Source organism: Culex pipiens, chromosome 2 (genome assembly GCF_016801865.2).
Source record: "Culex pipiens pallens isolate TS chromosome 2, TS_CPP_V2, whole genome shotgun sequence".
In the NCBI taxonomy this organism is placed as follows: Eukaryota; Metazoa; Arthropoda; class Insecta; order Diptera; family Culicidae; genus Culex; species Culex pipiens.
This window is the reverse complement of record NC_068938.1, coordinates 121,985,268-122,011,372: the sequence shown is the minus strand read 5'-3', so window position 1 is coordinate 122,011,372 and position 26,105 is coordinate 121,985,268. Positions and strand designations below refer to the sequence as shown.

Below are 26,105 nucleotides of genomic sequence, written 5' to 3'. Positions count from 1 at the left end.
AAACAGGTACCACTAAAGAACAATTTTATTTCATTTCTTCCAATTGGGGCAATCTATCAACTAAAATGGCTTAATTTCAACAATGCACTTAATGTGGAATGGCCGGCATCAGCTCCAGACCGACGCACTCCTTCGCAACTCGAACTCCTACAATGAATAACGATGCGCTCTTCACGAGGGACCTGGAAGGAAGTGAATGTGTGCGATAAGCGGAAAGTTATGACAGAATTAGGTTAGACGAAATTTGAGTAATTACCACTTGAACTCGTCGTTGTAGATATCCTTGAAGAATGACATAAAGCTACCCTTTTTTGGAGCCATTTTAAATGGTGAATAGAGGTATTTTCTTTTATTCAAAAATCACTGGAAAATCTTTGCAGCAAAATTTTGAAGCAGATTTTTCTCGTGCGTGAATGAACTGTCAAAATTGACAGAGCCTGCTGTTGAAAACTGTGAATGGGGCTGAACGAAATCGATGAAAAAATGGTGGCGTTGATGCCAATTCCATGTTCTAAGCCATTTAACAAAAACTTGCTATGATTTGGGTCATTCCTATGAGGCGTAGAAAGTATTATATTTTCTTGATTTTTTATTAAAAGGACGAAACAATTAATTTGAATAAAGCTTTAAATCAAAAATTCTAAATGAGAAAATTATTCTGTTAATTTTAACCATTGTTTTTTTTAACCTTCACATTTTTGATCATCGCTGAATCAGCTGTTTTGTGCGATGTTTTTCCCTCCCCTGTTGTGATGTAAGTTATTTTTGTTGTGGTGCATTAACGGGAATTTAAAGAGCCGGCAGGATGCTACGATCACGGATTGCAAACATGGTGCACCAGCTGGCCCGGAACCAGTGGAATGCAAGAGCCTACTGTTCAACTACTGGCGTTTGCTGGAGTTGCAACAAGCCTCTGGTGAAGACGGATAAATTTTTCTGCGCCTCCTGCGGTTCGCTGCAAAAAGTTGAACAAGAGGTATCATTTGTATGCTTTTTCAAAAAAAGCTTTTACTCACTAAAATAAACCAAACTTTCAGAACTACTTCCAACTACTCGACATGCCCTGTTCCTTCGATCTGAACTCCACAAAATTAACATCAAACTTCCGACAGCTGCAAGCGGTACTGCATCCGGATAAGTTTAGCCAGAGGCCGGAAGCGGAAAAGAATTACTCGCTAGAGTGGAGTTCACTCGTGAACAAGGCGTACAAGACCCTGAACGTGCCCATCGAACGCGGAAAGTATCTTCTGCAGCAGAGTGGAGTGGAGATCGCGGAAGAAAACACCAGCGTGGACGGGGAATTTTTGCTGGATATGATGGAACGGAACGAATCGGTGGAGGAAGCCGAAAGCGTGGCTGAGCTGGAAGAACTCGCCGAAAGCTTGAAAACGGATATCGATCGATTGTACGGGGAGTTGCAGCAGCACTTTGTAAAAAACAGTTTAGACGAGGCCAAGAAGACGCTGGTTCGGTTAAAATATTTGCTTAATATAGAAAGCGTAGTAAAAGAAAAACTGTTGAAAATTAAGCTGCAATAAAATATTTTTTTTTTTTTTATAATTATTTGGTTGTTTAACTTTCTTGGTCATTAACTGTGATGCATGCCTTAAGAGATATGGATTTTTCAATTTAAATGAAATACAGTCCAGTCTCGATTATCCAAAGCCTCGAATACCGATTTATCAAAAGATTCGATTAGTCGCAGGTTTATGTGGGATTCGGATAATCGAATCTTTTTTGCTTTTTTATTTTCTTAAAATTAAATTCGAGTTCTGCAAACCCGTTCCAGTCAAATTTGAATACAGTCCAGCCTCGAGTATCCGAAGTCCTCGGAAAAAAAATACTTCGGATAATTAAAACTTCGGATAATCGAATCACGAATATTTTTTTGTTGTTGTTGTCTTGTTTTTTTTTTTTGTTGTCTTGTTATTGATTGTTTAACTTGAGAATGACCCGAAACATGCCCTAAAGTGAGTTAGAATTTTTTAATCCAAGATGACGGTATTGACATACTAAAAAAATGTATTTATTATGCTAATAGGCTGTAGAGCGCCCAATTTGATTCGTGCTAATAGGCAATCAGCAACTCCAAATTTGACTAAATCCGCAGAACTTGAGTTTGATGTAAATAGGGGAAATCTACCCTTTCTCAGCCTATTTCTATTATAGGCCCATCAGCACTTTGATCATGAATTACAGCTATAATAAAGTGTGTTTTAAACTGTTCCAAAGTAAATAATAAATAGCTCAAATAAAAGTGAGCAAGCAACTCTCCATTGTTGATGTATCGGAAAATGTTGTTTTAATAGCGGAAAACTGCAAAAGTGATGAGAATTGCTCGAACGCCTTAGACTTAGTAAAAAAAATGGCTTAAGGCTAGTATGGAGATCGGAAGGAAAAGGGTCAAGAAACCGCTTTACGAACAGCAGAACAAAGGAGAGGGAGCGTTTTCTTGGGGCTTTTCTTCACCCTCTCTGGCTTGCTTTCGCTGCTGCCCATCTGAAATTTTTCTTGACCGATTCCTTCCGAAGTACATACACCGCTTTAGTAAGAAAATTAAACAAAACGAAACATTTTTTTTGTTCGTTATTCGATTTTTCGAAGTCCCATACAGACCTTCGAATAATCGAAACTTCGGATAATACCGACCAACAAAATTCCTGCGCAGGCTCAACTCGAGGGGAAGCATGAAGTTTGGGGTCCCCAGAAATACGTGCATTTTGAATTTTTCAAAAATATTTAGACTTGGCCAAATGGTTTTTCTCCAAACTTCATGCTTCCCCTCGAGTTGAGCCTGCGCAGTCTTTTGGTAAATTTTTGTAGGTCAGTGAAATCGATTCTGGACTGTACAGTACTTGTTAGCTAACTGGTCTGAAAGCATGGCCAAGCTACTTAGTTCTGCTCGCTAGCCGGGCTGATCGAAAAATAACGAGGGTATAGTCAATCATTTGCAGTAGTGCTGCAATGCAATGCTTGATATTAAATCGCTTTGCAACAATAATTGGTTTGGGTGTTTACTTTGTGTTGTGGTTAATTGAAAAAAATAATCTCCTAATTAAAAAATGATACGTTTTCTCACAATACAACCATTAGTCACAATGTTACGGAGCTGCATTTCATATTTGATGGAACAAGTAATTTCCAGAAATTGAACGTCTTTAATTATGTATCCTCTTAACATACAGGAAAATTCCACCTAACATTTTTTTTGTCGCAACTGAACGCGTTTCGAACTGTCGCAAGGATAAAAATAATCCTGTAAAGTAGCAATTTGCAATTTGCCGCCCGTCAGCTCGGCTTTCTCGGCCAGTTTGCGCCAGTAACTATCTACTACCGGGATTTCATATGCAAGAACCACTAACCAGCCAGCAGTGTCCCAAGCAGGGGTAATCCCAAGTGTATTAAGCGAGAAACCGTCTCTTTCGCGTATCCGATCTGATGGTTAACGTGGAAAGTACACGACGACAATGCCAAGAGTTAATCGCTGTGCTACATTATAAAGCCTAATTAAATTCTTTTTGATGTGCTCAATAATGGAAACGCCACATTGTTGGACCAAATGCTCGTATCTCCAACGAGCTTCTTTTCATAATGACATACATTTAGTGCTTTTGTTCAAAGTGATGATAACATGGCTTGTGTGGCAATTATGTTATAGCCTTATAATGGACCATTTCAGAATCAAATGAATGATTTTGTAAAACAATGTGCCTGGAAAAAATATTTGCAGACACTCATGATCTGGACCTGTCATAACATTAGTTTTATACCACGTGATAAACGGTGCATCTTCCCATAAAAGCTCAAAATCTAATACATTGCTGAGTTATGTTCTCGCGTGGAAAGCATACGCGGGTAATAATACTACTGACGTTTGCTCGTTCATTACGTTAAATTAAATTAGCATTAAATGTTTTACGAAGTTTTGTGCAAAGGCGGAAAAAAGGCCAAGATTTGCGAGCCTCCCGGTTTGGGCCTAGGATTTATGCACATCTCTCGCCTCCACGGGGCTCCAGATTAAAATTTATGTGCGACCATAGCTTATAGCGTTATGCTCTACGGTACTACCTACTACGGTATGCCGCCCGGAAGAAGGAAGCCCACGTGATTTCACAGGGCCACCCGGAACGCAGTCATTGGGCGGCGAACAAAGTTCAGCCTCCAAATCGTTTATCTGCTGCCCATCTTTGCCGTATCACGTGGTAGAACAAGGGGGTTGTGATACCGTCTTTGTTAGATAGTTTGTAAACTGTATGGTTTGATATAACAATACAACTGAAACTAGTCTGAAATGCATTTCCGGCGTTTATAGTCATATTTAAGGCTCTGGATGGCATTATTCCGGATCGGCCATTTGGTGGCCATGTTTGTTTAAGAAAAACATTCAAATCTTGATTCAGAATGTATCAATCAAAAAATGGGTTTCTTTGTGTTGTTAGTTGAAGCATTTTACATAACGTGATTATTTTTTCATTTCAATTTACTATTTCTGGACCCTGAATTCAGAACCATCATTGACAGTCATTACCCCAAAAATTAGAGACGACTTTAACATGTTTGAGCAAAGCAATTTTTTTTTTCGCAAAAAATAAATCGCCTGGACAATATATGGTTAACAGTAATGATTGGAGAAAAAACCTGGACTGGTGTAAATGCATTTTAAAAGCTCTCTACAGGGCTGCAAAGTTTGCCATCTTTGTTCATTGATTCTACAGTATGTAAAAAAAGTATTTACACCCCTTGGGCACTTGTACATTTTGTGATGAAATATGTAACAATTTAATGTTGACATAAACCTAGTACTACGTTTTGTTCAGAAAATCATGCCGAACATTTTGCTACAAAAAGTTCATGAAAAGATGTTTTCTATAAAAAGTTATATAACAAATACTATTACAAAAATCAAAAAAGGTGCAAAAAAGTATGTACACATTTCGAAAAATTAACATGAATAAAGTTATTTGTTGACAAATCACCATAAATCCAGTCTCCCAACTCCAAAAAGGCATCCATGATTGATTACAAAATAATTTGGATTGAATATAAAGTTTACTAATTACTCAGTATAAAAGTTTATATAACTCTGGAAATTCTATATAAAACTTATCTTAACTTAATTTTGCAAACTTTCAATTTAACTAAATGTCAATATATTACCATAGAATTGCTAAATAAACATTTTGGAGTAGGTATAACACCGTTTTGGGGGTCTTTGTATCGCTAAAATAGATTTTTCGTTGGAATTTCGTACCAATCCGGAATTACGTCGTCGGAAAATCCGCCGGCATCCGAACCGGTCCACAATTTACAAGTCAACCTATGAAGCATCGGAAAGGGCATAAAATTTCCGATCTTTTGATACCCATACATCTAGGTTTTCTATAAAACCCACGTTTTTAAATACCTAGGCAAAAACGTTGTTATGGTTTCGTTAGAGCAACCTGCCAAAAATGTATGGAATTTCGTAATTTTTGCTCTCGTGGATCAAACTTACTTTTTGCCCAGGTATTTAAAAACGTGGGTTTTATAGAAAACCTAGATGTATGGGTATCAAAAGATCGGAAATTGTATGCCCTTTCCGATGCCACATAGGTTGACTTGTGAATTGTGGACCGGTTCGGATGCCGGCGGATTTTCCGACGACGTAATTCCGGATTGGTACGAAATTCCAACGAAAAATCTATTCTATCGATACAAAGAACCCCAAAACCGTGTTATACCCCCTCCAGAATGTTTATTTAGCAATTTTATGGTAATATATTGACATTTAGTTAAATTGAAAGTTTGCAAAATTAAGTTTAGATATGTTTTATATAGAATTTTCAGAGTTTTATAAACTTTTATACTAAGTAATTAGTAAACTTTATATTCAATCCAAATTATTTTTTTAATCGGTCAAGGATGCCTTTTTGGAGTTGGGAGACTGGATTTATGGTGATTTGTCAACAAATAACTTTATTTATGTTAATTTTTCGAAAGGTGTACAAACTTTATTTGCACCTTTTTTGATTTTTGTTATAGTATTTATTATATAACTTTTTATAGAAAACATCTTTTCATGAGCTTTTTGTAGCAAAATGTTCGGCATGAGTTTCTGAACAAAATGTAGTACTAGGTTTCTGTCAAACTTTAAATTGTTACATGTTTCATCACAAAATGTGCATAGTGCCCAAGGGGTGTAAATATTTTTTTACATACTGTATAAGATTTTACTACAAATCAGTTTTTGTTTAAATAAATTCATCTTTTCTTTGTAAACAAACTTTTGGAAATGTGACTTTTTACATAAACTTTTAAGAAGGAAGAACCCTTTACTATAAGGTTTATCATTGTTTGTAATAAAACAAATATTGAATTTATGTAATTTTTAACCTATATTTTCATTACAAAACTGATATTTAACATCTCTGAAAACACTTTTACTTCTTCTACTTTTCATCAGAATTATTGTTTTTATTTTTAAGGAATATTTTTGCAAAAATATATTGTTTATTTTTGATCATTTTATTGAAATTTTTACATTACGCAAATGTTTCGAAAAAAATAATGCTGTAAAATACTAGTTTAATTTCTGCAATTAACATTAACATTTCCGAACGGTACCATCAACCTCATGCCACATAGAGGCACCATTTAGTGCTGTTGAGAAAATTTATTACATCTTCACCTAAACCAGCAGGTTTATTACCTTGGCGCTCGAGATGACGCTAAGTTTCGCATGTGTGTATGTGTGTGTGTGTGAAGAATATCGCCCAAAGCGCCAAGAATCAAGAAACTTGGAATCGTGGGAACGGGTTCCACTTCCACGTGCCCCGTATGCCACGAGCCACCCCAAAAAGGTTACAGGATAATGGCTTCTTGGAAATGAAGTACTATATCTGCCAGGATATGTCATATTTCGTGACGGCGAAAGAACAAATCCTATGATTGGACAACTTCTGTCCTAAAGCAGAGGCAGGTGCGCCCGTGCGGGAATTACGCGGGGATTAGATTGAAACTTAATAACTGGAGAAATTTTACCTTGTTCATAACTCACTCGCTGATTTCAACTCGCGGAACGAACGGAATCGTTCGGATGTCGACTGGGATGTAGTAGTGTAGGACAGGTTAAGCTCTCCGACTTCAGCTGAGCGTTTGTAATCCAATTAATTTATGTTCAATCAATGCTTGCCGGGTGAAGGTGGAGATAATTCGATGTCAGAGTATCTTATGTCGGAGCCTTTCTAGTGATTAGTAGGGGCTTGGGGGGAAACTGCTATAATTAAGGTTGTAATCGGCTAGTTATATAAGCATTAGGAACCGTCGAAAATAGTTTAAAGTTTACACATGCTTGAAAAAACAACCCACTTTCAAACACGAATCGAGGTTTATTTTTCTGTGGGGATAAACACACAAATGCACTTTGAAAAATATTTGAAAAGTGCTCCAGCTTTCAAGCATGTTCGAGTTACACACTGCTGAAGCTAGGATGATCCTCTCGTTTATGCTTGGTAGGAATCAAGACCGACAAATTGGATTGTGGAGCTGCAGCTGCACGTATCATAGTTTTCTTTCATGTTGGTGTATTAACTAAAAAGGATGAAGTAATTTGCGTTCTCGTTTCATGAACGCTGCCCCTCCGGAAAATGAGATTCAAAGCAGCTGAACAAATGCAGTCTAGTGATTATGTAGGGAAAAACCATCTTTTTCCATCGGGAATCTTATTTCGACTCATTGACACTACGATGTTCGGTTACAATAGTAAATGAGCAAGAAAGTTTCTAATACTTTTTTTCAAAGAATTTGTTATATAGTGATAATCGGCAAAATACCTAACTTACCAATTATATGTGATTCCCTCCTGTAACATGTTTGTCTTACGTTAAAAGCAGGGGAAACAATGAAATGAAATACTAGCAGATAAAATTAGATTATATTATAAAATGCTTATACTAAATGCTCGGAGTCCTTAAGACCAACAAAAATACAATTGCAGATTCCACGATAAAGATACATTTTTTTCTAAGCGCAATGACACTATGCACTATGTAAAAGGTTAAAAACGGATTTTCAAAGTAATTAAAAAAAAAATGCGTTATAAAAATGTTTTTGCCGAAACATTACCGGTTCCCGGTAATTATTGTGATTTTAGGAACTAGTGTAGGGTAGGGTAGTCATCAATGAGACACGAGACACTTTTGGTTGGTTTTTAACTTTCAACGATTTTTGTATTTTTTTCCTCAGCATTTTTTAATGAATTTTGTTGCAATTTTTGTCCAAAATTTACTTTTACACCCCGGAATCAAACATTTATGAATTACTTTTCAAGGGAGCATCCATAACCAAAGCCACTATTATGGCTGACGCGTATCCTGTTGACGCACCTTTCCCTAAAATATGAGCCTGATATGACTACTACTTGTGAGAGCTGTAGGGGAAAGATCGACATGGATTAGTTAGCGAGAGAGAGTTTGTGGGTAGATTGATTTAAGCGTGTAGCGTAGAGGGAGAGTATAGGTTTGGACGGACGCTTAAACGGACGGGAGAAATTGCGGAGAATAAAAGTCAGCATAAATCCTTGCATTAATCGGCCGTTTTTAATTCTGGAAAGTGACTCCTCTACAAGAGCCATTTTATCATTGGGGTGTCTCATTGATGACTACTCTACCATATTTTGTTGTTTGTGGACCATAACATAAAAAATATTAGAAAAAATTGCACGATTGTTATGTTTTTTTATGTATCAAATGCAAAGCGCCATTTCCTGTTACGTCTAATCAAGCTCATTTTTGAAATTTGGGCTCAGTACGCCCACTGGAACTAGCCCTTAAATGCCCTCCAAAAAATAATTTTTGTTACATCCTAATGGGGATACTCACCTTTATCAGTGAGGTGAATTTTTAACTTGCTAGTTAGTTTTGTTATGCCGCTCGAATCTAGTAGAGAGCCTGGATCTTATTAGAGAACGGTCATCTCAAACCAAAAGTACCAATCGAAGCACGAGAACTGTCAAACGGAGGTACCAATCGAGCATAAGACAAAGGATTTTGCTCGATTGGTACCTCCGTTTGACAGTTCTCGTGCTTCGATTGGTACTTTTGGTTTGAGATGTCCGTTCTCTAATAAGATCCAGGCTCTCTAGAATCTAGTCCGTTTCTTATGTAAAAACAGCAAGCCGAGAAAAACGCACTTCAAATTTGTCCCGCCCATAGACTACGCGTTGGAATTTTTCGAAAAAGTGAATTTTCTGCGTTTTTCTGGAACAAAGAGCACTAAATTGGTTTTTCTGATAGGTCACATGATTTCGAACAAAACTGCATCATTACTTCAAAATTGACGAAATTACATAATAACGAAATTACATAATATTATATGGGATGGACTTGCTTCGAGCGGCAGTGTATGTAAAAAAAAGTACGGTGGGAAATATGCACATTTTGGGATGATTTCATCACATCACATGCAAAAAAAAAAGTTTGACTGAAACCTAGTACTACGTTTTGTTCAGAATGTCGTGCCATTTTGTCATAAAAAGCTCATGAAAACATTATTTCTATCAATACTTTCATAACAAATACTTTTAAAAACTGTAAAAACGTGGAGGAGTGTACACCTTTTGAAATATTAATATAAATAAAATTATTTGTTGATAAACCACCATTACAGTGTCCCAACCCAAATAAAAAATGACTTGAAATTGTGAAAAATCAGGATACCACATTTTGGTTTAAAAGTGTTTTATCAAATTCCTTTGAAACTATGGGAAATTTTTGAACAATCTTGAAAAGGTTACACTAAAATGTCTTGAAAACCAATAATGTTAAAGATGATTTTTAAAATTTTTGATATACCCGCTAAGAAAAATATTAAAATCGTTACGATATAATTTTCGTTTTTTCACTATCTGCAACTGCTGCACTAAAAAATGGAATGAAATTCCGAATTTTGGGATTATTTTTGCAAATAACAGCAATCAAAATTTGCCCTTGAAATCATACCAAAATCTTGCATGTGGAAGACCACAACAATACCTAAACATGTTATTCCAAGAGTCCCTGTAATATCAAAGTTTGGTATTTCTGTGTTATTTACCCCTACTCAGGAAAAAGTCTTCCTTGATTAATTTAGAAAATACTTTGAATTGAATATAAAGTACTCTATTCACTTGGTTTAAAAGATTATATAACTCTTGGAATTTGCAATATTTTAGTTAAGAATAGCTAAATAAACGTTTTGGAGTGCAAATAACACCTTGGAATTTCGTACCAACCCGGAATAACGTCGTCGGAAAATCCACCGGCATCCGAACCGGTTCACGGACAACTACCCTACCTCGGAATCCTGTTAATAAACTCCTCCCTTATTTGAGTATGTTACGTGAAATTTCCCGAGAAATCCAAAAAACAAGATTTTCGATATAAAAATCATAAAAAGCTATGATTTTTAGATGAATGTTGACTTTGCAAGGGATTTCGCGAAAATCGATTAAAAGGGATTTCGCGAAAATCGATTAATCAATTTGGACCACCATAACAACGCGTAGGTCAGTCCATTTTTCAGCCCGTTCCGGAACTTTTGCACGGAGAAAAAAGAGTTTCCAAAATCGAAAACAAGCGTTCATGAAATCGGAACGTACGTTTTTCAAACACGTTTTTTAACGTAGCTAATTGCAAAAATCATAAACAAACATTTTCTTCAAAAATTAAGAAAATAAATAATCCATCGATTTAATTCCAATCTTACTTATGTTTTCAAAAATTTGTTTTCATCTGCCCTAGAAAACAAAAAGTTTAATTATTTAGTAAGGACTTGTTTTTTTTTGTTATGTTCAACAGTTTCAAAGAAACAACTATTTATTCAATGCGTAATTTTTTCTGACTTTCGGATTTGATTGAAAGATATGGTTTTGTTTTATTCATTTCAATTTATTGAAAGGTTTCTCCAGTGACTATGTTATATGTGTTCCATGTATGTATCTCCCTCCGATCGTTTTACGCACAGTGTTTTTTTATTCACTTTAATTTGCCTGCTGCACTTTGAGTGTGTGTGTTTTTGACTTGTCTTATCATAATAGTACTTTCAAACTAAAACTGGTAAATAAAACAATCACTTTTCATTCTAATCGATTTACACACTCTTTCGAAGAGGGTTTCATTTACAACATTTTTTTTTGTTTGGTTTTGCGCTGCTCACTTTATTCACCTAGTTTGAATTCGATTTGTCTGTTTTTTTTTCGCTTCGCACTTCATTGGAGTTTCGCGATCATTTTGCCTATATGTGTGTGTGTGTGTTTATTAAAATCTAGAATACATATCAAAACACCATGAACGAATTATTATTTTATTACAAAAATGTGGTTGTGAAGAAAGGGGATGTAACCATCCGTTTGATGGTTATATGAGTGTGGGATGCTTTCCTTTCGAAGGAAAAAGTGGGTCTTGTGGAAAGGGGTTCGTTATATTTTGGCCACGTCGGGTTGGGATTGTGTTGTTGCAAGATGTTGTCCTTCGGAACGATTCTTATCGGTGTCCTCGTCGTCGCCGGCCTCGCCGGGATTGAAGGTGATGAGTGGCGGGGACCGGATGGCGGTCGGGGGTGATGCTTGCTATCATACTTTGATGATATCCCCGGGGCATTCAATCAGTTCGTCTCAGGAGCCCTCCCGTCACATGAACACGTCGTTGGTCAGGGTGGACTTCCGGGGTGTAGTGGGCATGCCGTGGGGGCACTTGGATTCGTCCTCGAAGGTGACCATTTTTTCGCGTGGTTTCGGTATCGTAATCATTGTCGAGCTGCCAGCATGAGTGACCATGCTTCGTTTGGCCGGTGGGAGAGCCAGATCGCCCACACCGGACAGGTTGAACTCACTGACGCTCCGCGGTACAAAGTACTCCATTTGGTTCTCCATAATGCCAGCGGACCGCCGGGCGGGTGTATTACGCTGGAATGCACTGGAACGACGTGGCAATGAGTTGTACTCATTGGGTAGGAGATCGTTCGGTCTTTGTCAGGATTTTATTGGAGTCATCGCTACTGACACCAGGGCGACGTCCTCCGTCGACGAGGGCAGCGATTCCGGGGTGGCAAATTTCTTAAGCCATATTATCAGCTCGGTCTGTATGAGGCTAAAGCACATGGCCACCACGGCCATGCCCACGACAATATATGCTGAGGCAGCATACTGGGCCACGTTTCCAGTTGGCATTAGATCGCCAAAGCCGATTGTGCCCAGGGAGGTGAAGCAAAAGTATAAACTCTCCAGCACGCCCCAGGGTTGAAGTTTATGGAACAGAACGGCACCCAGCGTTACGTAACAAATCAGTATCATAATGCAGATTGATATTGGTACGACTGATTGATTATGTTTGCTCCCGCTGCCACCGCCCCTTTGCGAAAGTCCAATATTGCCTGTGGAACTCCCACCGACACCGCTGGACATCCCACCGTACCCACCGTGTGGGTCATGAATGCCGGTCCACGTCTGGTGATAACTGGTGCTCTGCTGCTGCTGCTGCTGGGACCGTTTCTGCAGTTCCGAGCTAGAGGACTTGCTGTTTATGACCGAATTGCCGCTGAGGCTGGAACTGGTGCTGGCGCTGTTCGACGCCGACGAGTGCGACGATGGCCGGAGGCGACGAAACAGGCATCGCATCGCCCCGGACAGCCCCTCACCCATCGCCGAGAGGTACAGCAGGATTATCGGAATGCCAAACAGGGCATAAATTAGCGCCCCTATTCTGCCCCACTGGGTGCGCGGCGAGATGCCACCGTAACCTGTGGAGGAAGAAAGAGAGAGAGTGAGTGGAAAAAAAGATGAGAAAAAGGCCTTTCTGACAAGAATCCGACAAAAGATTTTTCATGTTTTCGGGTTAATATGGCACCCTCATTAGAGGGCTCCTCGCGAATGGACCAGAGAGTGAGTGAAACCGCTAGAGTGAGGAATTTGATAAGGGAGAAGTTTATTTTTTATTTTGTGATAAAGTTACTGATCATTAGTGTTACTGAGCCCTGGCGCGGGACAGGACTTTGAACTCCCACCGGATCCGGCTGTTGAGGTTAATTATGCCTTTTTGTGTTGGCTTCCTTCCGGCTTTTGTTTGAGGTTTCACTAGCACGGTAATGAATCCAATTATTTTTAATACATTTTGAAAAATGAACTCATCGCTCCAGTTTAAAATTCAATCATGTGTGATTTGGGTAAAATTTTGTTGTCATTCCAATGCAGATTTTGTTTGTAAGCGCTCTGCATAGTTCGCAGTTGGCAGTCAAATATGTAACTCGACGTCGTCGTGCTATCTTGTCGCACCTGCCATTTCGACGTTCCGAGAAAAAACACGTTTTAATGTTTGACCTTGAATAAACAAAAACTAGAGCACGCAATGTAAACAATAACAAACACGTTTTGTTTGGCTGACCATTATGTGCATTGTCCCAAAGTTTGGTTGAAGTTGGTTGAGGAGTCCCGAGTTATAATTACGAATGTTTACGGTAATCTAACTTGTACATGCGTCAAACGCGTTCTAACCTGAAATCCCTTTGGCCAGTTGTCGCACTTACATCAATTTTCAGGGAGTGACAATATAGCACGACGAGATTGAAACTTCTTTCATATGTAAAGTGACAAAAATGCACCGAGTTTTTTCGGTTTTTAATGAATATCTCAGGATTGAAATGGAATTTTGGGATCTGTGATGGTCAAAAGGTGAGGCATTGTTAGCTGCACAAAATGGTGTTCTTAACTCAATTTGGCCCAAAATGCACGTGCGACAAGTTAGCACGACGGTGACGAACTGATGTTTGGCGTATTCCACATATACTAAACGCAAGCATTCACAGCTAAACCCATTTCGCACGTGAAAAAATATTTAACTTTTTTCCCTCTCGACAATCCTTTCTTTACTTGGGCCCGCCCATCCACATATTGCGCATATTTGCTCTACATGGGTGCTGCCACGCTGCCTCCACCGTAAACCTTCAGCATTCCTGGCTCGGCAATAAGCCAGTAACCCTGCAGAAGAGTTCGGATTCATTTGGATTACGTCTGCAGAGAAAATACACACGGGCAGAGCCAAACAGTAAAAAATTTCTGGGTAAAATCGCATGCAAAAGCATGCACATCACCTTTGTGAGCAAAAGCATGTCATATTTTATGAGTAAACAAAAATCAAAATCAAAAATCAAATTGTTCGCTCTACAGCATTGCCTTGGCGTTCTCGATTGCGAGATTCCTACTCGAAACTAGGTGTCCGAAGGCTTGATTGTTGAGGCAATTGCAAACCTCTTTTTACACCTAAGCTTCCATCCACCCCGGGATTCGAACTGACGACCTTTGGATTGTTAGTCCAACTGCCTACCAGCGACTCCACCGAGGCAGGACCCAGGGAGACGACTCCTACACCTGGACTGAGCTAACGACCTAACCTTTTTTTTTATAGGTTAGTCCGGGGCCAACATTCACTTCCCGTCCGACGGAAGGCGTGATCAGACAAATCTCGTCTCGAAAAATGCCACCGGGACCGTCTGGGATCGAACCCAGGCCGATTGAGTGAGAGGCAATCACGCTTACCCCTACACCACGGTCCCGGTAAACGTGTACCGTAAAACGGGGTGACTTTGATAGGTTCGCGATTTTTCGCCAAAATGAAGAGTACAATTAAAATACGTACGGAATGGTTTAGAATCATACTGACCGTGGTAGAGAAGTGTTCGAAGTACCTCAAGAAAAACTTTTCATAAAATTTTGAAAAGTTTAAAAAGTTAGTTAACTATAGTTTATAAATAATAATTATATGTGTTTTTGAAACACAAATTAAAAAAATCTCCAAATTTATAGGCAATTTCAGTCGAAAAAATTTCATGTAAATGTGAAAACTTGTGATTCGTGCTTCGAATTCAGTATAAAATGCAAAATAAATCAATAATTTTATAAACAAAACGAGTTTAAAAAAATTTCAGGCCAAATTCCGACTTTTTAACAATTTTACCTAAAATTTAAATGTATTTTGTTAAAAAGCTTATAAAATTAGTTAACTGAATAAAAACATTGATTTTTTTTTCTTAAAAACTATATCAGCTACTATAGTGATGGTACATTTAACGTACAAATAAAGTTTGAACATCTTAAATATGATTTTAACAAGAAAAACTATGACTATCAAAGTCACCCCGGAATTTGAACTAAGAATTTTTAACGTAACTATTTTTCTAAACACTGTTCAAAAAACTTTTTTTTCCAAAAAAAGTGCATGGACTTTGTTTGGCCTACCCCAGTACATGTTTTAAAAATAATAATCTTGAGAAAAACCTTACCTGTTCGAAAATATTCCAAAAACAAATTGAAATCCTATCAAAGTCATCCCGGTTTACGGTACACAAAAAGCATGTACGGGTGAAAAAAATAATACACCCCAAAAATAACAACAATCTGGTGAGTGTCATACCTAGCTTACCAAGTCCGCGCCCCAACCATCTCAGCTATCTCGCCGCTGTGAAACTAGATGGATTAACACCGATGTAGCTGTAAGTTCCCCATACATCGTATACAGTTAATACAGTATACGACTTACGGGAAACCTACTGCTACATCGGCATTAAACCCTACATTTACGAGACGGTGGGATAGTCGAGATGGTTGGGGCGCGGACTTGGTGTGCTGGATATAACTCTCACCAGATTGTTGTTATTTTTGGGGTGTGCAAACAATTTTTTTTTCATCCGTACATGCTTTTTGCGTTTACGTTTTCTCATACAATAGTACATGCTTTGGCTAACAAAGGTGATGTGCATGCTTTTGCATGCGATTTTACCATCAGATTTTTTGCTGTGCAGAGTGCTGCTACCAGCTTGCGAGAGTCTAAATTTTAATGCATACTTCACTTCTCAACCGACTAAAAAGCCGGGAAGAATTTTCTCAGGCTTATCCGAAGGCTTAAACAATAATTTTTACCTCGTTATTTAAAGGTTTGATAAAGAAATTGTAATTTAAATTGTTCATTCTTTGGACACACAAAGATAAATATATTCAAACTCTACTCCAAATGAACCAAACATTTAATTGCTCTTTAAGTTCGAGCTTTGTTTGAATTAACCCTTTTTCACATAGAAACTATAAAGTCAGGGAGCTTTAATATAATTTAACATAAAAATCGAAAATTCCTTTGTAATACGTGAACATAAATTGTGATTTGTACTCCAACAATAAATCGTAACAGATTAACAATCTCCAAAACCTTTACACTTTTTTGCATGGCTCGGCGGTGTACTGGCTAGCGCAGTTGCCTCTTATCTTAGTTGGCTTGGGTTCAATCCCAATGGTATTTTTCTGGACGAGATTTGTCTGATCATACATTGCGTCGGATGGGGGAATAAATATTGGTCCCGATCTAGAGGTTAAGTCTGGCAGTCGTCTTCCGTTAAGAGGTTGGCAGTTAGACAATCCAAAGGTCGTCAATTCAAATCTCAGGGTGGATGTAGCTAGGTATAAAAAGTGGTTTGGATAGAGCGAACAATTAGATTTGAGTCAAGATTTATCACCGCCAATTTAAGGGTGTAACATGTTTTTTCGGATGTTCGGAGTATTTTAAAGTAGTGCAATTGTTTACAGAGTCAAACCACTATTATTTTTTTGTTTTGGAATTGCAATTGCAGCTTGTAATTTATTCAGTTAAATTTACTCCCAACGAGTTGCTGTTGACTGCCGGTTGATGAAGGATGCAGGATGTGTATCTTAGCACATAGTTCATTCGCGCTACAAATTATCACAAACCTAGCAGCGTTCTTGTGCAGCGCTTTTATAAAGCACAAACTATGTAGTGAGATGAACGAGGCAGCCATTCGTTTTGCTAGTCGTCATCATGATTAGGGTGCGTGAAGTTACAAGCTCGCGCTACACGTTAAGAATGTTGACACGTATACTCGCACGCGGGAAACAAGCTAAGTGAGTTCACACTGCACTCACACCCCGACAGAGAGGGAGAGCACGAGGAAAAGCGACTTTTCCCTCATTTTAGTCCTCGTAGCCGGCGCGCGCGCTCCGGAATAATGGAAATGAAGTAGAATGTCGTGTATGGAATTTTAAAATTAAATGAAAACAATTCCGCTATCTTGCACATCTTTCTGCCGAGTTACACTTGTTTTCAATTATTTTGCTTTCAGCTAGTGCACGATCCACGTTCTAAGCTGCTTCGTGGAGTCACACTGAGACCGTACTTTCAGGCAGCTTTCACGCAGCATTCAGTGTAGTGCAGAGCGACCCACCCAAAGCTTTGTCGCGTTACGTCTTTGGGACACGACGACGACGACGACGTGTTGGAATGTGTTGTTTCATAAAAAACTACTAGCACAAAAAGCTAGGAAGGCAAGGATGTGTGCACTTTGTTTCGCTACTGAGCAATACTCTGGGTAATCAACAAATCTACTTTTCTGTATTTTTAAAATTTTATTTAAATTATGTCTATAATATTTTACATACAGCTTTGAACTTAGCTAATACATTAAGAGTAGACGTTTTACTATGCCTGTAGAGCGGATTTGTTGATTGATTAAGTTTCTAAATAAACATTCGACTCGTTTTATTTACATTTGGGTGAAACTTCTTCAATACGTTACAAATGTCAGAAGAAGGCTACCAACTCTTGCTGAGCAAAACTTCTACACTTGGTCGGTATGACTTCTTGGTAATGACGACAAATTATGCGAAACATGAAAATGCGTCACAAAATCAACAGAAACCATGTTTTGATTTCTGTTGAAAGCTTCTTTTAAATCATTTGCTTCAAAATTTGATACTTCGGAATGAGACGAACGTTGAACGTGAACGGGAAGGCAGCGTTTTGCTACGCCTTTTTGTATCGTACTACTCTTTGAAACAGTCTTTATCACAACAATTGTTGAGAATTTTTAAAAGTAAAATTTTGGAATTCTGGAAAATAAAAATGTGACAGATTTCACGTTGATCTCAGATTATTACTTGAATGACTTGATTATGATTGAATAAAATTTGTATATTCCAATTATATTTGTTAAACTCAGTTTACAAAATATCAAATTGTCTTTCGCGAATGATATCACTTTGGGGGTATTCATGTGCGTATTTGTCGTCTAAAATTTTCACATATGTATTTGAGCTACTAGAAACTCATCTCAACTAACTGAACTTGCAGGGACTTTGTTTTGTTTCATCAAGAACTTTGTAAAACAACCGCCAGTGAAATAAATCGGTCGATTTCATGTCATTTAAGTTTTTGTATCTTTTTATTTTAATAAAAAAAAGAAACAGGAAAATTGAAGTTTTCTAAGTCTCAACCAAACAACCTTCCATCTTCTAATGTCAATTACTGGTCCGATTTCCAATGTTAAAATATGAAACATTCATGAAATTTCCCGATCTTTTCGAAAACAATATTTTCATTTTTTTTAAATCAAGACTAACATTTTAAAAGGGCAAAATATTCAACATTACGCCCTTTTGAAATGTTAGTCTTGATTAAAAAAATTCAAAATATTGTTTTCCAAAAGATCGGAAAATTTCACGAATATATTTTAACATTGAAAATCAGACCATTAGTTGTTGAGATATCGACATAAGAAGATGGAATGTTTTTTTGGTTGAGTCTTAGAAAACTTCAATTTTCCTGTTTCTTTTTCCTAAAGCCGCTGTATCTCAGCAACCAGAGGCTCAATCTTCAATGTCTCTTAGACAATTTTATAGCAAATTTTCTGCACCATTAAACAAAATATTTTCAGAAATGGTCACTATTTTTAAAAATCGAAAAACTGCAAAACACTTTTTTTTCAAAAATGCATAGCTCGGCGGCAGAATTTTTGACCAAACTGCTCTATGGTTCAAAAGTTGCGGATTTTTTTTACTCTAAAACATATCAAAAAATCTTGAGAATAGAAAAAACCTTTTTTGGGAAGATGAGTTTTTGTGAAAAAAAGTTAATTAAAAAATCAGGATTTTTCCAATTACCTTTTTTTCTGAATAGTCCTGAACAATACCTACAACTTTCCCGAAGACTTGGTGTTGATCAGAAAATTCACTCAAAAGTTACAGCTGTTTGAATAAATACGTACCATTTTTGTATGGCCAGCTGTCAAAATTGTATGGAGACTTGTATGGGTGAACCAACGAAACAAAATAGCTTCTTTGGTCATAGGGAAGGCCCCCACAAAGTTTGTGCCAAATTAAAAAAATATAAAACATAAAAATGGTCGAAATCGGCCGATTTCTTAGAGAATTGCTCAATATGAGTTCGGCCATAAAAGCATCCATACAATTTTGGCAACTTTCCATAAAAATGGTACCTGTGTAAAACAAAATAAAATCTATATTTTGGGAAGGAATTTTTTAAATACTTTTCTGTAATGTTGGTACCACCGCGCGTGCACCATTCGTAACGCCATCTTCGCTTGTAAATCTGGATAGCAATCTGTCTCCAATCTCTATATCACTTGCGTTTTCCTGGAGAACAGAGTTAAGTTTTCTTTCCCTGCTAGATCACATTCTAGCACAAACAGCCAACAGCATGCAGTCCCACGGTTTTTCACCGCCATCATTTACAAGGTATTACCTTCCTTCTACCACCCCTTGTGAGGGGGTGCGAGTTCATAGCTGAATGTTAACGTACATAATCTCGTAATTCAGAGATTTTGATGCATACCTTTGTTCTTCAGACTCCGTCGTCGTAAAGGTAATGGACGGAAAGAAGCACAGTTTGTTGAGTAATTTCCTACAATGGAATGTGACGGTGCTTGGCTTGGCTGCTGCTCGAAGTGCTAGGCTAATTTGGCTCGGTGTGTATTCCGTCCCCGCTGAAAGCCTCTTTGTGCCTCTCTGCTGGTGATACACTTAAATGGGAGGCATTTAAACTCAAGTAATAACAAGGAGCAAAATTATTGCTGTTGAGCTTCGTCATTTTGATGTGGAAGACAATAAAATTGTAATGTTTTGTATTGTTCGCTTTTGAATTTTGCCGGAGGGATTAGTAACATGGTTTTTGGTGTACCTTTTGATATAATTTTAATTTCAGAACTTTTCTATTTCTGTATCAGTAGTCTGGAAATAAGTAAAGATTGCAGTCAGAGGAACAGTCTGCTGTTATCAACGTTTGGCCAAGTTTTTGAAGGTTCACCAAAACGGCTGCTAAATAACGAGTCCAACTGCTGCCGACAGCGTCAGTGCGGAATGAACTTTTCTGTTCAAGGTTTTTGCGCTTCGAAGAAGTAAAAAAGAGTTGTAATTTTGAACTTTTTAAAACAAGGAATGCTTTCATTAGAACAACATATCCGCTGCGGAAACCGAGGGCAGAAACAATCTGAAAGGTGAACATGTTCAAGAGAAAGAAAAACTTTCTTGGCTAAACTTTTCCAGGAACAAAAATGTTTTCTTTTACTTTGCGTTTGCGATTGGATAGGAGGGGATGTTTTATTTCTGAAAAATGTGTGTCTTAACAATAAAGCAAAGAGAGAATTTACAGAATTCATCTCATTACCAATATGGTGGGTGTGTCAGTGTGTGTGAAACCAAGACGGTGTCAGACAGGTGAGGAAACATCCAACCAAACGACCGGCAAAGAACAATAAATCAGTTGATAAAACTCTCCTTTTCCAGCCTTTTCACCTCGCTTTATCGTCTTGGGCAGTGTACACAAACGGTACTGTTTGCCCTTTTGCGCAAAAACGAAGTGTTAGTGCGTAGCGTTTTTTTCTCGTCCACATGTTGCTGCACTTGGCAAGCCTTAATTCGGTTCGGTTCAACTCTGTACCACCTCTCTGACGAGCAAGTCGAGCCCTTCTTCTTAATTTAATTTGGAGATTAATGGAAAAAGTTTGCCCTCAACTACTATCTGCAGCATTACACGTATCTCTATAACGTGTAACGAAAGTTTTCCCATAGCAGTAGAAGTTTGCACAGGCCCGTTTAATGCTTCTGGGCATTAGTACAGTGCACGGCGTTGAGGTTCAAGAACCCGGGGTCCTTTCGACACCTTTAAGAAGATTTTATATATTTTTTCCACTCGTACGTTCTGTTTTTTGTACTCGAGATATGATTCAGAGCACAGCTCTCAAGAATTAAACTTATCAGAATTAAATTTAAGCGTAATGCAGGTTGTGATTTTTGCATACATATCATTTTGGGTTTAATAAGGCTAATTATTCTGAAATGCCATGCGTCTCCATTAAACAGTATACGCCGTATATAAGATTATTGGGGCGCATACTTCATACACATAAAGCAGCGAATGACCAAGAAGGTTTTTCTCTCTTCAAGAATTTTATTGGGTATACACTGGCCCTAATCGCATAAATGTCCCATATACATTTTCATCGTTTTTGAGTTATTGATGCAGTTTGGTTCAAAATCGTGTGCTCTTTCAGAAAAGCCTACAACATACAGTACTTTTGCCTTCCTCACTGAGGTAAGGCTATAATCCTGCTCTAAAATTGAACTTTTTATTAAAAGCTCGAAAACCCACCTTGATGTATACATATCGACTCAGAATCGAAAACTGAACAAATGTCTGTGTGTATGTGTGTGTGTGTGTATGTGTGTGTGTGTGTGTATGTGTGTGGGTATGTGTGTGTGTATGTGTGTGTATGTGACCAATAATGTCACTCAGTTTTCTCAGCACTGGCTGAACCGATTTTGACCAAACCAGTCGCATTCAACTCTGTTTAGGGTCCCATACGGTGCTATTGAATTGTTTGAAGTTTCGATAAGTAGTTCAAAAGTTATGTATAAAAATGTGTTCGCATATTTTCGGAAGTTGAATAAATGGCAGTAAACTGAACCAAACATCATCATGTTATACATCGTTAGTTAGGTAATTGAAAGACCTTTCCAACGCGTCCAAAACATTGGTAATCTGGCAACCCTGTCTCGAGTTATAATCACTTAAGTGATATTTATGTACTTTTTTGTAGCCGGATCTCATTAAAATGTATGTAAACAATGTCCGGATTTATCATCCGACCCATCGTTGGTTAGGTAATCGAAAGACCTTTCCAACGAGTCCTAAACATTGAAGATCTGGCAACCCTGTCTCGAGTTATGACCACTTAAGTGATATTTATGTACTTTTTTGAAACCGGATCTCACTTAAATGTATGTAAACGATGTCCGGATCCATCATCCGACCCATAGTTGGTAAGGTAATCGAAAGACCTTTCCAACGAGTCTAAAACATTGATGATCTGGCAACCCTGTCTCGAGTTCTGACCAATAAAGTGATATTTATGTACTTTTTTTGTAGCCGGATCTCACTTAAATGTATGTAAACAATGTCCGGATCCATCATCCGACCCATCGTTGGTTAGATAATCGAAAACCCTTTCCAACGAGTCCACAACATTGATGATCTGGCAACCCTGTCTCGAGTTATGACCACTTAAGTTATATTTATGTACTTTTTTTGTAGCCGGATCTCACTTAAATGCATGTAAACAATGTCCGGATCCATCATCCGATGGTTAGGTAATCGAAAGACCTTTCCAACGAGTCCAAAACATTGAAGATCTGGCAACCCTGTATCAAGCTATGACCACTTATGATGCCACTTATGAGCCCTTGAGTGATATGTGTGTTTTTTTGTATTCCGGAACTTGACGAAATTAGACCAAATTTGTGTCCAAACCCATCATATCACATATCACCCATTGTTGGAACAGAGTGAGGAAGGCACCAACCACATAGGTGGATTAAGTTAGTTTTTTTCTAGAAATCAGGAGGAAATCCAGTATTTTCGCGAAAACTTAATACGTAGCCTTAAGTGTGGGACAAACTTCAAATGCGTTTTTCTCCGCTTGCTGTTTTTGCATATGGGACATTTATGAGAACATGGGCAGTATACCAGTTAAAGCAACTTTGTCCAAGATACCAAAATTTTATCTCACAATCTCGTAGGGGAACTATACCCTTTCTCAGCCTATTTTTTATCGACATATCAGCACTTTGATCACGAATTACAGCTTTCATAAAGTGTGTTTGACTGTTCCAAAGTAATAAATAGCTCAAATAAAAGTGAGCAAGCAACTCTCCATTGTTGATACATCTAAAAATGTTGATTTAATAGCGGAAAACGACAAAAGTGATGAGAATTGGTCGAACGGCTTAGAGTGATAAAAATTGGTATATTTCCCCTATATTTGGCAGGTTAAGCACTCGCTCCTAACCCCATCCAAATTGCTGATCTTTACTATTTAAACAACTTATTTTGCAAAACAATTATATATCTTCTATATATATGAAAAATGTCGACGGATTTGTTCGAACGCGAATCAATTCAACACGGAACATCGGATCGAAGTGCTCTTTGTTGTGTTGAGTTCGTATAAGTCCAAGGAAGGTTCTTACGTAAAAAAGTGACAACTTTGGCCACTCTGGAACCGATTCCGGAAAATCTGCAGATTGTATGGAAAAAGTTACATAAAATCAAATTTTGATCACAGGAGGCTGAATAAGCAAACAAGCTAAAAACGTCAGGAAACCCTAAAAAGGGCAGGACGAAGTTTGCCGGGAAAAGCTTGTATACCGTAAACTGGGGTGACTTTGATAGCCCGGGGTGACTTTGATAGGTTTTTCAAATGCCCGTCAAATTAATATCTAAATATTTTTGAGAATTTTGAGTATGTAAGCATTAAGGGATAGCTTATTATCGAACATATATGCAAAAATGAGACTGTTACATAGGATGTATCAAAATTAGTGGCCAAATCAAATTTCTATCAATGTCACCCCGGGCTATCAAAGTCACCCCAGTTTACGGTATATATAAAAAAAAATGGATGGTTTTGTTCGAACGCGAATCAGTTCAATACGGGTAGTCGGAAAGATGGGATTTATATTTTCAAAAGTAATTATATACAAATATTTTTGATTTTAAATTAAAAGCGTTAATTTTCCAGTACAGACTTCATTGTCCGAAGGCCTTGAACAAATTTCACTCCGGATAAAAGCAGTTTTGTGTAAACAAACCTCGAAAAAAAAATTTTTTTTGGTATCAATATTTTGATAAGGGACACTTTTTTGTAAATCTCTACGTGGTTTATGGACGAGTTGAAGCATAACCCATAAACTTATCTAAAGTGATTTAAAATGTTTTATTCCTGTATGTAGGATGCAATTGGTAATTTGATGGGCAATCAAACAAACATTTTTTTTTCTGAAAGGGGGTGTCAGGACTCAAATTTAATGTTTAAAGTAAGAAAATAAAAGAAGCAATTTTTGTTTGTTCTTGAAAAGGTTATTCGAAGTCCCATTCAGAAAATCAAACTTTGGATAATCGAGTCTGGAGTCTGGACTGTAATCAACAAGTTGTTCGAAAATGGCTGAAAATGGGAAATCGGCCGAAATCTGTATTGTAGAGTTTTTCATCCGGAGGCTGGTTCAACTCAATGATTAATCTTTATTCTGGCTGAAACTTGGAAAATCTGACATTCCCAGATTTATCTGCAACCTGGCAACCCTGCATAAGCACCAATAGAAATCCAAAATATTACAACAAACATTCAACCGATATTTTGACACTTTGGCTCAATTTAGAGGGCAGATCCTGATTAAGCGGGCAAAATAACATGAGAAAACATATAGTTGAACAATTTTCGATTTTTCTTAGTGTGGTCCAACGTAGTGACGATCTGGTCGTGGTATTTTGTAACACCCTGCTAGTGCGACAAATGGGCAAATAGAATTTATTCAGTGGATGATTTGTCACATATAAATGCCCTACTACTGTATACATTTTTGATTGTAACACGGGAATTCAGCAACTAAAAATTTGGGACAATGAACAGAAGGGTCAGCCACTTACGACAGAATAAATCACATCGATGTAATAATCATCACATGAATATTAGTACCTAACATTTTGGATAGCTGATATCTAAAATTATTTTCAGACTGCTCCAAAGTGTGAACATTTTCTTCATCGGTGTTGACCGGCTATCGTTTAGTCGAAAGATTTGTTGTGTCCATTTTCTTCAATACAACTTGTTCAAATCTCATTGTATCGAAACTCCCACGTGGTCGACGGGGGTAAGTAAACATTCCATTATTGCTTTTTATGCCATCGCTTCCGATTCCACTTTGCAAACCTCAATGCAAACACCCCAGTGAAGTCGAGCAGAATGAAAGGTGACAGATTAGCGTTGCATCAAAATCTTGTTAGTGGTGGTGGTCTTGGGAACGAGAATAAAAATACCTACAAGTACAACATCTGAGACAGACCATTCCGGAATTTGAATGAGGGTATTGCACTGGCACGTCGATGTACATGGCGAACGTGTGATTCGACTACTCCAGCAAACGTTCAAATAGAACCGCCACCGCCGTGTCACACTGCTGCTGTAGCTGCAGATGAACCTGAATTCAAGGGGTTTTTTTTCGCATGCTCATCCGTTCGAATCAAACTTCGTTGGCCAGGTACAACCCGGGTTGGTAGCCAATTGTGGCCCGCAGGTTATGCTACCATCATCGCGTGGTTACTCACCGCACCATCCATCGTAGAGCTCAACCACGTGTGAGCACAGCCAGAGAAAGGTATGTGATGTCGTGTGTAGCCCGCGCAAAAGATAACTTTCGAAAAGTGGAATGTTGATTAAAATTTAATTTAATTCCCATCCGAGACCTCCGCTCCACCTTGTATAATCCTTCCCCCGGCAAAAATGCCGCCACCGCCGCTGCTCGATGATTTCGGAAGACAGGCCAGGAAAACGGGATATTTCACGAGGGCGGCTCACGTTTTAAGAAAATTGCTTTCGCTTGGTTGACTGCTGTAGGCCACAACCACAACGTTAAATGTTGTTATAATTTGTTGCAGAATCTTTCCGAGGAACGAATTTTTGTGGCTAACGAGTAACTTTTTTGCCTTCCTCGGCATTATACTGAGAAGAGTTTCGAGAACAGGGCAGAAGTGTTTTGATTTAATTGTGGGATTTTAATGTTAACGTGTTTTCATATCATTATGGTTAAATATTTACAAAAGGATACGATTAACGATGCTCAGTGTGTCGGAATAATATAAATGATAATGATGTGAGATTGGTCCTACTTGGAAATTTATACTTTTTTGGCAAGTCAACTTCTACGAAATAACACTTCGTAAAATGAGGATTGATGCAGAGAAATT

At 38.0% G+C, this 26,105-nt stretch overlaps 3 protein-coding genes across 3 annotated transcripts in view; 1 reads left to right on the top strand and 2 right to left on the bottom strand.

Annotated features, from left to right (window-relative positions):
- Positions 1-7: 7 nt before the first annotated feature.
- LOC120419583 (uncharacterized) lies at positions 8-460 on the bottom strand. The gene is made up of 2 exons (XM_039582311.2): positions 257-460; positions 8-182 (listed from the first exon to the last, which is right to left on the bottom strand). Exons 1-2 carry the CDS (start codon positions 319-321, stop codon positions 89-91), a joined length of 159 nt encoding a protein of 52 aa, XP_039438245.1. The 5' UTR covers positions 322-460; the 3' UTR covers positions 8-88.
- A 240-nt stretch (positions 461-700) lies between these two features.
- On the top strand, positions 701-1,566 carry LOC120419577 (iron-sulfur cluster co-chaperone protein HscB). The gene is made up of 2 exons (XM_039582301.1): positions 701-976; positions 1,038-1,566. The coding sequence occupies exons 1-2, from the start codon at positions 806-808 to the stop codon at positions 1,536-1,538; spliced, it is 672 nt and encodes a 223-aa protein (XP_039438235.1). The 5' UTR covers positions 701-805; the 3' UTR covers positions 1,539-1,566.
- A 9,331-nt stretch (positions 1,567-10,897) lies between these two features.
- LOC120419549 (potassium channel subfamily K member 2-like) overlaps positions 10,898-26,105 on the bottom strand; it is a 138,981-nt gene continuing 123,773 nt past the window's right edge. The window contains 1 exon segment of the mRNA XM_039582260.2: positions 10,898-12,753. Coding sequence (XP_039438194.2) covers positions 11,645-12,753 — 1,109 coding nt within the window. The 3' untranslated portion in view covers positions 10,898-11,644.

Bases quoted from the DNA above. Each gene is read 5' to 3' on its own strand.
- LOC120419583 (XM_039582311.2), bottom strand. From the start codon at position 321: ATGGCTCCAAAAAAGGGTAGCTTTATGTCATTCTTCAAGGATATCTAC. The intron at 183-256 runs GTAATTACTCAA...ACTTCCTTCCAG, and splicing joins TACAACGACGAGTTCAAGTG to GTCCCTCGTGAAGAGCGCAT.
- LOC120419577 (XM_039582301.1), top strand. From the start codon at position 806: ATGCTACGATCACGGATTGCAAACATGGTGCACCAGCTGGCCCGGAAC. The intron at 977-1,037 runs GTATCATTTGTA...CCAAACTTTCAG, and splicing joins TGCAAAAAGTTGAACAAGAG to AACTACTTCCAACTACTCGA.